This window comes from Mus musculus, chromosome 15, assembly GCF_000001635.26.
Source record: "Mus musculus strain C57BL/6J chromosome 15, GRCm38.p6 C57BL/6J".
Lineage (NCBI taxonomy): Eukaryota > Metazoa > Chordata > Mammalia > Rodentia > Muridae > Mus > Mus musculus.
Window position 1 is genome coordinate 83597136 of NC_000081.6, and position 12019 is coordinate 83609154.

The following is a 12019-nucleotide window of genomic DNA, read 5'->3' on the forward strand; positions in this document are numbered from 1 at the left end:
CCCAAGTGTTGGGAATCAAGTTGTGAGCCACTACACTTGACTAGACTATGGTATTTATTTATCAGTCAGTCGGTCGGCCTATCTATCTATCTATCTATCTATCTATCTGGCTTTTTTGAAACAGGGTTTCTCTGTGTAGCCTTGGTCATCCTGGAACTTTCTCTGAAGACTAGACCAGCCTCTAACTCAGAGATCTGCCTGCTTCTGCCTCTTAAATTCTGGGATTAAAGGCCTGTGCCACCACAGCCAGGCTTGGACTATGATTTTTGAATGCTGCTGGTTCTAGTCTGTTCTCATTCCCAGGTTATTGCGTTTTGGGATATCTGCCAGAGAAGACTGCTCAGACAAAGGTTTAAGCTAAAAAAACAAACAAACAAACAAACAAAAAAAAAACTTTATTAACAGTTCAGGATCATAGAGTAGTCCAGTCCCTGGCCTTTCTCAGGACGAGTTTTTAAGCACATAAACCATATGCTGGGTTGACACATTTCAGTTAGCATGGACAGCTAGCCAGAAGCAGAACTTCTAGCCAAAAAGCAAGGTTGGTACATATAGAGGCTTTCCCATAACTATGGACTTTGACAAAACTCTGGTCTTTGTTTTTGTGTCGACTGGTGGTGCTGTCTCTGTGCTGAGTTGTAGCAGGCCTGAATGGAATCATGGCATCAGGTCTGGGAGCTGTAAAAATTGGTTTGATTCGCCTCTAATTTTAAAATTCTTTTCTGTTTTGTTTTGTCCTGCCAGATCTCTGACTGAGAAAGGAGGTATCACAATTTCCATTCCTGGTAACAGTCCCCTGAGTCATGTTCAGCAAATACATCTAACTGTCCTTGTGTCTGTATGAACAGAATAAGCCCTTGCTGTCTCCTTCCCTCTTCAGAGAGGCCATGCATTTTGTATCATACGCATATCTTTTTTTTTCCCCCTCCTGTTTGCTTTCTTGCTTAGTATGAGGTTTACTGACCAAGGCCATGGGAAATTTTGTTACCTTGGCCAGCTCTTGCTGCAGTGTAACACAGAAACTGTGAGACAAAGAATAAAGTGTGTGAAAGAGTGCTTTTAAAACTCTGAGCAACAGTAGCGTCCGCCTCACATCTGCCACACACAGGAAACTTTAACAATAGGTGGACATGTGATCTTAGTTTGTTATATTAGGAATGAGATTTGTAGCCGGGCGTGGTGGCGCATGCCTTTAATCCCAGCACTGGGGAGGCAGAGGCAGGCGGATTTCTGAGTTCGAGGCCAGCCTGGTCTACAAAGTGTGTTCCAGGACAGCCAGGGCTACACAGAGAAACCCTGTCTCGAAAACCCAAAAAAAAAAAAAAAAAAAAAAAAAAAAAAAAAAAGGAATGAGATTTGTGTTCAACTGACTCATTATCAATTGCTGAGTTTATTATGCTGATATTATATATTATTACACATAATTTATACATATTATATATACCATATATAGTATACAACTTTATGTTATATAATTAGTGCATAATAGATTAATATATTACATGTGTATATATATTTATTCTTTTTTATTTTTTAATTTTTAAAATATTTATTTATTTATTTATTTATTATATGTAAGTACACTGTAGTGTGTCTTCATTCCAGAAGAGAACATCAGATTTCGTTACGGATGGTTGTGAGTCACCATGTGGTTGCTGGGATTTGAACTCAGGACCTTTGGAAGAGCAGTCAGCGCTCTTAACCACTGAGCCAGCTCACCAGCCCTATTTATTCTTTTTTTTAAACAATTTTTTATTAGATATTTTCTTCATTTACATTTCAAATGCTATTCCGAAAGTCCCTATACCCTCCCCCTGCCCTGCTCCCAACCCATCCACTCCCGATTCCTGGCCCTGGCATTTCCCTGTACTATGGTATATAATCTTCGTAAGACCAAGGGTCTCTCTTCCCAATGATGGCCAACTAGGCCATCTTCTGCTACATATGTAGTTAGAGACACGAGCTGAGGGGGTACGGGTAAGTCATATTGCTGCTCCTCCTATAGGGTTGCAGACCCCTTCAGTTCCTTGGGTACTTTCTCTAGCTCCTCCATTGGAGGCCCTGTGTTCCATTCAATAGATGACTGTGAGCATCCACTTATATATTTATTCTTTATCTATGGTTAGCCAAATGAAAAGTAAGGGTGAGAATAAAATTAGGACTTAAGCATATCAAATAAGGTCCAAGCCACACTTCATTTAGTTTGGTTTATATTGACAGTGATTCAGACCATGGTCTCCTGGCCCTGCTGCCTTGGGCCTATGTGGTGACAGAACACCTCGATGGGAACTCATGGCCTCCGGTCATGAGGAATGGAGTCAGGTCACATTAGGTGATAGCCTCCGGCCATAAAGAATTGTCTCAGCCTGGCTATTCTGTTCCACCTGCAGAACCAACAGGCCCAGGTATCAAGAAACAACCTACCCTGCTCCTAGTCAAATCGCAAAAGTAGCTTTAGCTTCCTGGTAAGTTGTGTGTGTGTGCGTGTGTGTGTGTGTGTGTGTGTGTGTGTGTGTGTGTGTGTATGTGTGTGTGTGCGCGTGTGTGTGTGTGTGTGTGTCCTAGCCCCTCTGCACTGTTATGTCAGTGACTATAGAAGGGTTGCTGGCAGCATTATTCAAAAACAGATTTCTGCCTGTCAAAAAGAGCCACTTGAGTGAACTTCCCTTGCCTTTGGCTGTATCTGTGGTTCCATATCATTGACCATGCTCTTTCCCAAAGGCTCCTCTGCTCCCAGTAACACATATCTCGTGAATATGACTCTCTCACACTAGATCTTGACCCTTCTCATTGCCCACATGGTGCTAGTTCCCAGGCTGCTCCAGCTCCTTCCCCCACCCCCTCCTCACCTCCCCTCCCGCCTCCACAGCTGCTCCTCTCTGGCAAGGTAGCTCCGAACCGCTTTCCCCTCTGCTCCAGAGAGATGGAGAGATAGCTCTGGCTGGTGGCTAGTCTACTCCCCTCCTGGTCCCTCTCCCCCAGAGGTAGCCATGGCTACTCTGGACTCTTCCAGATGCCTCTGGCTAGGCTCTCATATCTACAATAGAAACCTTCTAACCATCTTGATGGAGTTACTTTAACTTCTCCTACCTTCTCAGCCTTCATCCCTCAGAAAGCTTGGGACCCTTCGCCTGTCCCATTAAGTAAGCCTTGGCCTCTTGAGACTGAGTCTGTTACTCTGCCTCACTTTCCTTACAGAGGACGCCCTCATGGCTACACGGGGCCTTCGCTGAGAGCTCTTGCCATCCATCTTCTCCAGCTTCCCTGCTAATCTCTGTGCTCACCCCTGAGTTCCCCCAACACTGACCTCTCGCTGCAGAAGTTCATCCTGCTGCTCTCTACGGAGGGCCCTTGTCACTTTTCTGCTCAGCTCGCAGTTCCATGTACTTAAAAAAAATAAAATAAAATTCCAGCCAGGTAGTGGTGGCTCACACCTTGAATCCCAGCATTCACGTGGCAGAGGCAGACAGATCTCTTGTGTTCGAAACCAGCCTGGTCTACAGAGCAAGGACAGCCAGGGATACACCCAGAAACCCTGTATGGGGGAAAAAAGTTCTCTTATCAAACAAGATTGTATGTTTCATTGAATTACATACTCTTTGGTTTTGAAATTTGAAAAAAAATGTTATGTTATGAAACCTTTGTTTTCCTATTTCCTTTTTTGCATATGTATTATATGTATAGTTGTGTGTGTTTTCATACATGTGTATAATTGTGTGTGTTTCCATACATGTGTGGATGCACACACGCTTTGACCCAGTGCCTTGCAAGCACTTGCAAGCAGCCAGCCACTCGCACTAGGGATCCCTGTGTCTCCAAGTCCCAAGGACTGGGATCACAGGTAGGCCTTGATGCAGGGGTTCGAATTTATAGGAAACATGCATGCATACATGGTGACCCGAGGGCTGGTCTCACTCCTGTTGGGCAGACACTTTCCCTACTGAGCCATCTCCCAGCCCAGACCCCTTTTCTTTTTTCAAGACTGGCTTTGCTGTGGTACCCATTGTCAAACCACCTGGATATTTTGTGTTTATCCCGAGAGCTTTGGGCTGTTCTCGGCCTTAGTGAGCTGCTTTCTGCAGCAGCTACGGTTAATACAGAGACTCAGGGCTGAGGGGAGTGACTGTTGAGTGCTCAGCCACAGATGGGACTCCTCCCTCCCCCACCATCAAGGTTCAGGGAACACCAGAGGAAGTGGGCATGGAGAGAATGTAAGAGCCAGAGGATGAAGAGGAGAGCTGTGAAATTATGTCTTCTGCGTATGGCATGGCTACTGTACACCCAAACCCACCTGCTGTATGCACCAACTTGGCTATTGCACACACAGGCTTATAGCAGCTCTGGTTATCTGTACTAGATCAAGCCAGTTAAATGTCTATCATGGATGGGGGAGGGGAGCCGTTAGCTCAGGAGCTACTGGCAGTCATTGGCTGCTGGGGAGAAGAAAGCTACTTCTCTTTAGGTATGGTCACTTGTGGGTTGCCCATGTCCCAGTAGATGGTCCCATACACATGTACATACAGGTAGCATTAATTGGACTCAAATGGGATACATAATGCATGTATGCATGCATGCATACATACATTCATACATTCATTCATTCATACATACATACATATGCAATGGAGACATGAAATTGAGAGGAAGATATGCTATATGGGGCAAAAGGGGACTTGAAGGGGCCTGGATATGATCAAGATAAATTATATAGAGCAGTAGCTCTCAACCTTCCTATCACACAACCTTTTTAATACAGTTCCTCATGCTGTGGTGACCCCCTCAACCATAGAATTATTTCCTTGCTACTTCATAACTAATTTTGACTCTGTTTTGAATTGTAATGCTAAGTATCTGATATGCAACCCCTGAAGGGGGTGTAAGCCACAGGTTGAGAACCGAAGACAGACAGGAACTAACACAGAGCATAGAAAGAGATCTTTCAGGCGGGGGTTCATAGCTCAATGAGGATGTCCTGGTCATGCCAAGGACCTGAGTTCAGTTCCCAGTACCCGCATCATGTGTAACTCCAGCTCCAGGATTTCAGATACCATCTCTTCTGGCCTCTGACAGCAGTGTTGTTATGTGCGCATGATGCAGACAGACAGACAGACAGACAAGACACAGACACACACACACAGACACACACACACAGACACACACACACACACACACACACACACACGAGCACGTAGTTAAAAATAAAATCTTTACCAAAAAAATTTTTAAGAAATCTTTCCCATCACAAGACCAGGAATATATTCTCCTGGAATTTATTTGGTTGTACGGTTGTACTAGTGCATCAAAATTTCAAGACCACCGCCCCCCCCCCCCCCCCGCCCTGCTTTCCTTCCTCCCTCCCTCCTCCCTTTCTTTCTTTTCTGGATTGCGTTGGCTTTTTTCCATCCCCTCAGTCATAAACTCTAAAGGAAATAAGAAATGAACAATACTTAGGCTCATTTCCTGTTTATTGTTAAAGCGATTTCCACAAGTGTTTAATTACATGCATTGAGGGAAAACAAGGTAGAGAGAAGCTTTGACTATCTGAACATCTGGAAGGCAAATGAGGTTATGTGGATATTGGTCACTGTGCATTAGGACCGCCACCCAGTGTCTGGACAGACTATGAACGTGTGGGGTCCAGGCCGAAGACCGGGGCGCAGGAGTGCATCCGTCTCTTGAGCAGAGTGGATGCCTTCTAGATGCCCGTGGCTCTGACCTTGGCATAGCTTGTGGTTTCTGACAGATCTGCTTAAAAGCCCAGCTGCTTCCTGTTTGTGCTGACAGACTCTGTGCCTCTCTCATGTGCAGGGCTGAGGACCGCTAGGCCTTTGCAGGCATTATGGGTGATGATGACAGTGCATGGCTGGATGGTGACTGGTCTGGATGGGCCCTGACTCCTACCCAAGAGATGCCAAGTCTATCCTTTCTCTGAATGTGTGTTAGGAAAGGTGGGCTGCCACCAAAGTCAACCCTAACTACTCCAGCTCCTCACTCTTCATTTTGGGCATGTTATTTGGTCTCTCAGAGCTTCCAACCAAGCCCTGTGCACTGGCATGTCTGGGTGCAGGCTGGGGAGGCTGCAGCCAGCAGAGGGCCTACTACTGTTGGGGGGCTGTCTAAATAAGGTGCTGGGGGAGAGCACAGGCTATGCCAGCCACATCACCTTGACCCCGAATCCTCCATCTGGTACCTTGCAGATTTTTTCCTAAAGATTTATTTATTTATTTATTTATTTATTTATTTATTTATTTATTACATGTAAGTATACTGTAGCTGTCTTCAGACAGCAACAGAAGAGGGCATCAGATCTCATTACGGGTGGTTGTCAGCCACCATGTGGTTACTGGGATTTGAACTCAGGACCTACGGAAAAGGAGTCAGTGCTCCTAACCACTGAGCCATCTCTGTGCTTTTGTTCACAAGTCCTTCGGCCTCGGTCTGAATGGCACCAGCCAGGCACGGCCTGCTTGAGCAGAAGGGCTGACCCATCACTCTGGGCATCTTTGGTGAAGTAGAAGTAAATGCTTGCCAGGTCAGTGGCCCTTTGCAGGCTGGCCCCACCGCAAGGAGGAAGCCCAGGCTCTCCTAGCCTCCGGGTCATGCAGTGGATGAGTAGAAGGCTGCTGTGCCAGGTGGCTTGTTTGTGGCCTTGTTGTTCCCTAGTTAGTCTTTCTATAAGTTTGGTATATAGTAGGTACTCAGGAAATGTTTGCTGAGTGACACAACTCATTTTAGGCCCACATTTTTCTGCTGAGGGATGAGTAGGACGAGAGGAGGCTCTATAAGATACACAGTTTCCACATTTCAGTAGGCTCCACCCAAGCTGGAGCAGCCAGGGCCTCCTTCTGTAGAAGCCAGAGGTGGCTTCATATGCAGGCTCCATAGTAAAGCTTTTGAACCAGGACTTCTGGGCATGTGTTTAGGTTCTATTTCCTCTGTGTGCTCCAAACTAAAGATGTCAGGAGGGGAAGGGTGTGGCCCAGGTCTCCACCTCGGGCTGTGGTGTGCACTTGAGTATGTGACTACTCCAAGTAGGGAGGCAGTTAGGAAAGACTGTCTTGGGGGAGCCAGGGCTTGAGAAAGTAGTCACCACCAATAGCCAGTGTGACAGGAGTTGGGGGCCACAGGTAGTACCCGCTGATTGTGTTGCTTGAGATTTGGGGATGGAGGCAGGGTGAGAAGGGTGGTGTAGCCATCGCTGAGAGGCTCTGTAACCAGTACAAGTGACCAGGACAATTAAAAGGCCCGTTTGGGGTAGGGAATGAGGTGTCCCACGGTTGCCACCAACAGTGGAGGGCTGGGCTGAGCACTGACCCTCAGGGCAGGTCGTTCTCCTTCCTCATGCAGGCATTCCCAAGATAAGTGCCAGGAGGTGCCAGGAACACAAGAGGCTTTCTAGCTGCTCGCTGCAGTGTCTCCAATTCCAGGTCCCACGTGACGACCATCTGTGCCGACCATCTCCTGGAATCCAGGGAACAATTTAGTTTCCCTTTCACCTCCATAAAGGTCTTCAGGTAGCCTGGTTGCAGGAGGGGGACCATGTGCAATGAAGCTGGAAGGACACAGGCCTCCCCCTCTCAGCCTTTGGTTTGGGCGGATAAGGGCAGCCAGGGGCACATGGTGGGGCAGGGGGAGGGGATGAGAGCAACAAAAGGACTTGACCATGAGGACTGAGGGGCCTGGTCTGCACTGTATCTGCTCCTACCTGGGGGGACACTGGGCATGATGTGGCCACAGTAGGGGTGGGCATTCTGGAGAGAGGACATAGTTGGCTTTGTTAATGGGTACACAGGGTAGTTACTACCAAAAGCCACTCGGGAGTTGTAGGCAGGACGTAAGGTGAACCTGAGAACACTTTTCTGATTTTTTTTTTCTGGTTTTTGAGAAGATTAAAAAATGAAACCTGAAGCCCTTCAGTGGGTTAACTTGATATGTCAACTTAACCGGGCAGGGCTGAGCCCCCAAATACTTGTGGTGTGGTAGGGCAAGGACTGTGGTGTCCTGGAGGAGATTAATTAGCATCAGGATCTGGAACTAGAGAAGAGCAGGTCCTCACCTCTGTTGCTCTCTTCTTTCAGTAGAGTGGTGGGGGTGGGAAGCAAAATTGGAGGGAGGGCAAATGACAACGACCTGAGACAGGCAACCCACACAGCGCTCCTGGCTCAGGCCTTCAGACTGGCTACACCGATGCCCAGGGTCTCTGGTTTGAATATTGCCGCCTTTCCTGTTTGCTAATTTGCATATGACACCCTGTATCACTTCTTGGCCACCATAACTTTTGAGCCGATTCGCGTAATTCCTTCTTAGCGTGTCTCCATAGGTATCCTTGTTTGCTTTGTTTTCCTGGAGACAGTGAGTGTTGCTGGGGTCGTTCTGCAGGACCGAGGATGCCCTGTGGTCCAACGGAAGGGGAAGAGAGCTTCTCCCGGGTACAGCCAGGCTGCAGGGCTTGTGAACTGCAGAGGCAGTAGATCCTGACCCTGACCTTCCATCAGACACAGCAAGTCCACCTGCCACACTCCACAAAACGCGAGTGACTGCCACCGGTGATCCCTTCTGCCTTGTGGACCCATGTGGTAGCCATAGCTTCTCCCTGAGTTCCAAGCCTGTGTTCAGATGTGTGGTGCCCTCTCATCAAGCTGTGGCACCAGGCCTGGCTTGCCGGCTCACACATCTTCAGCCTTCGGTGAGCCTCATGTGTTTTCTGAAACAGTACATTTACACCATCAGGCTGGGCTGGAGACCAGGAACCCCAGGAGTTCATTCCGAGATCCCCCTACATTCCTCCAAGTGCTAATATCCATTAATTTGAGAGATATAAGCTTCTATGTGTATCTGACAGCTGGCAGCAAGCCATCTGAGGCACAGGCAAGGTCTCTGCGTGAGGGGGTGACTCCCCGGCCACTGGGATGCCGTGTGACCTGGCCATACAAGGGCTCCTCTCTAAGAGGCTGAGGAGCATCAGGGAGGCTCCCAATAGCTTCTGCCTTGGAGGCCTCCTCTCCTGGGCCTTGCTTTCTCCTCCTGTTGCCATAAAGAAGAGTGGGGGCTGCTCAGCAGACAGCCTGTACGTCCCTGAGGAAGGCCTTGTCTCTGGTGACCCGCAGGCACAGTGCGGAGACGGTGAACGCTCGAACCCAGAGGGGGTGGGGGGATGCTTTCTTTCCATTGCGTTCTGTTGAGGGGAGTGATGTTGCTTGTGAAGCCCCCACCCCACCCCCACCCTTGTCAATACTTCCACACAACACCTAGTCCAGTCTCCAACAAGTCACACTCCACAGCCTGTGCAAGCATATCTGTGTTCTCCCCAGGCCTGCGGGGGCGGATGGGTGCGAAGGTTGGTCTCCCTCACACAGAGGTGTCAAGCGCTGAGAGGAGCAGTTTAATCACAGGGGTAGAGGGTAGGGGGTGGGGAGGGGTTGGCAACACTGGTTAGTATTACAGTTGCTGAAGAGAACCCTTCTAAAATACCCGCCCACATAGAGAAATGTATATATTTAATATTTATATATATATATAGATATAGAACTTCTTTAGATGTTCTATTAAGGCGAAGCACAAGCACGTGGACTCCTCTCCTGGAGGACCTGTCCCATCTCTCACAGAGTCCCTTGAGCTCCATGACCCGGCTTAGTGTCCCATGCCTGTGGCTGGAGGAGCTGGCAGCAGGGTGTGTTGGTTCCGCAGGCACTGGCACAGTCTTATCGACCTACCACACACCCCTCTAGCCCTGGCCTGGCCCCGTGTGGGTGACAATGGCCCATGCTTTCCAGAGCCTGCAGGGAACTGGCCATGCTCCTCTCTCCCCACACGTCAGGCCAAGGGCACAGTAGTCCTGCTCCCGCTCCCCACATGGTGGGTACAGTGTGTCCCGGCCCAGGTAGACCCCACTGGGGTGGTTCAGAAGGGAATCCTCTAGGTGTCCTGGGAAATAGAGGCAGAGGGTAGGTGAAGGCTTTCTGAAGCAGTGTTTCCCCACAGGCATGGCAGACCCACCAAGGGGTCTCTGCTGGGTCTAGGCCTTCCACGGAGGCAGTACAGGCTGGATGGCTTTGCCAGAGGCATGTGTCATGGGTTTCTCACGGCAGCCTGGAGGCCCGTGGAGCCTCCTTTTGGCTCCTGCTGTGAAGGGAAGGCACATTCCCCTCCCACTTGGCTCCCACTGTCCCCACACAGGACAGCTGGCTGGTTATTTGTAGGGCCGCAGGAACCGAGACACTTTGGAACGCAGAAGTTTGATAAAGGACCGGGGGAACATCTCCTTGGACTCCTGGGCTGTGTATTTGAAGTAGTTTTGTGGGTGTGCCAGCACGTCAAAGAGGGCCTTGATCAGCTTCTTGTCCTGCAAGACACGGGGACACTGTGGGACAGAGCGCTGGCAGGGGACCTGGTTCCTACCTAAACCAAATGGCAGCTCCAGGAAGGACCAAGAGCTTGAGGGCAACTGGCCAGCCTTGTGCCTGTCAAACCATCACCGCACACTAGCGCCATCTGGTGGAATAGAAGGCACGGTGATAGCTGAACAGGGGTGCGCCAGGGGTGCATGGCCCCTGTTTCTGTTCTCCCTAGGCTGAAAGAGCTACTGCCATCCAGAGGATGAGCCAGTGTCCACTACACCCAAGCCAATCCCCGGCACTGGCTTCATTCAGTGAGAGCCAGATCCTCTGAGCCTTGGGATAGTAGTGTCTCTGTGTGACAGTCACAGTTTGCCCTCTCTGATATGGTGTCCTGCTTCTCAGGGCAGTGGGCAGGATGCAGAAGAAGAAGTCCAAACCCTATGGCAGTGGGTAGACTCTGCTCATTTTTAGACACTGTCCATTGAGCCACCCACATTTCACAGATGGAGAGTGAGACCAAGGACCAAGCCCAAGCACCTTACTAGGTCCTGGTCCCCATCTCCCAGTCGGCTTGTCTCAAACCTCATGGACTGAAGGGGAGACATACAGTCTAGGTCCAGTCCTATGTAAGGGTCCTTGGTCCAACACCCTTATCCCCAACCCCCCATCCCTTCTCCAGGGGTTAGGAGTCAGGGCAAGGGCAGGGATGGCCCCAACCATTCTCCCAGAACTACAAACAACTCACTTTCAAAATCTCCTGATGGTTCTCCGAGGCATATAAGCGCCCATCACGCACGATGTCTTCTATTAGCTGCTGGTAGTCCTCTGGGAGCCGGCCAGCAGGGAGAGGGAAGGTGGAGGGGGCTTGAGACCTTACACCTCCCTCCTCTGCCCTCCCCAGCTCCCTGGACCCGCCTTGGACAGCTGGTGGTGGCTGGATGTAGTTGTGTCTCTTGGCCTTTGCTCTGGGGTCCCCTCCACCTGCTTTGTCCTCCTGGTGGCTTTGCTGCCCCTATTTAACCTTGCAAACCCTGGTGGGGCAGGACCTTCTGTGAAGCCCACAGACAGTACCCACGGCCCCCTCCTCTCTCCTGTACACTTAGACCCCTTGGGTCTCCGCATTGCCTAGCCCTAACTTCTGTCTCTGGGTTTGTGCTCTGTCAGAGGCAGGGATGTGCAACTCATTTCTGAGTCCCCAAGCCAGGCCTTGGCTAGCACAGAGAGGGCTGTGACAAGATGGTGGTGACTTACCATCATAGGTGACATAGGGCACTTGAAACCCTTTGCCACTGTTGGCTTCGTTGGATTTGAACTGGATCCAGAGTTTGCGGGAACGGGAGGTAAAGGCGATGGGCCGCTCATAGGTCTGGCACGTCTCATAGGTGGTGACTGACGTGGGCGAGGCTGTAGGGATGCAGGCTTTTGCAACACTGCCCCAGGTCTACAGCTCAGTACCTTAGGCCGCTCACCTCCCCCACCTCATCAGCCTCCTGCATCAGAACACCCAGCTCCTTTGGTCCTCTCTGGCTCTGCCCTTGGCCTGCTGCCCCAACCTTCTGAGGCCTGTTTCCACTGCCTGCCCGTGAAGCCTCCCTGCTGCCTCTTGCATCCAGCCTTATTCCTGTTACTCTGTTGAACTCCCCTTTACGGTCTCTCTGTCTCCCCCCAGGCTCATGGCTCCT

The 12019-nt window shown here is 49.8% G+C and overlaps 1 protein-coding gene across 6 annotated transcripts in view; it reads right to left on the reverse strand.

Annotated features, from left to right (window-relative positions):
* Positions 1-5447: 5447 nt before the first annotated feature.
* Positions 5448-12019, reverse strand: part of Scube1 (signal peptide, CUB domain, EGF-like 1) — a 122469-nt gene continuing 115897 nt past the window's right edge. For 4 of the 6 annotated variants that reach the window (NM_001271473.1, NM_022723.3, NM_001271472.1 and 1 more), the window contains 3 exons: positions 11589-11741; positions 11083-11162; positions 5448-10342 (listed from right to left, as the gene is read on the reverse strand). In NM_001271473.1, coding sequence (NP_001258402.1) covers positions 10190-10342; positions 11083-11162; positions 11589-11741 — 386 coding nt within the window. In that variant the 3' untranslated portion in view covers positions 5448-10189. Of the gene's footprint in view, positions 10343-11082; positions 11163-11189; positions 11369-11588; positions 11742-12019 lie in introns of those variants that run through there. The other 2 variants (XM_006521242.4, XM_017316719.2) reach the window with 2 other exon arrangements.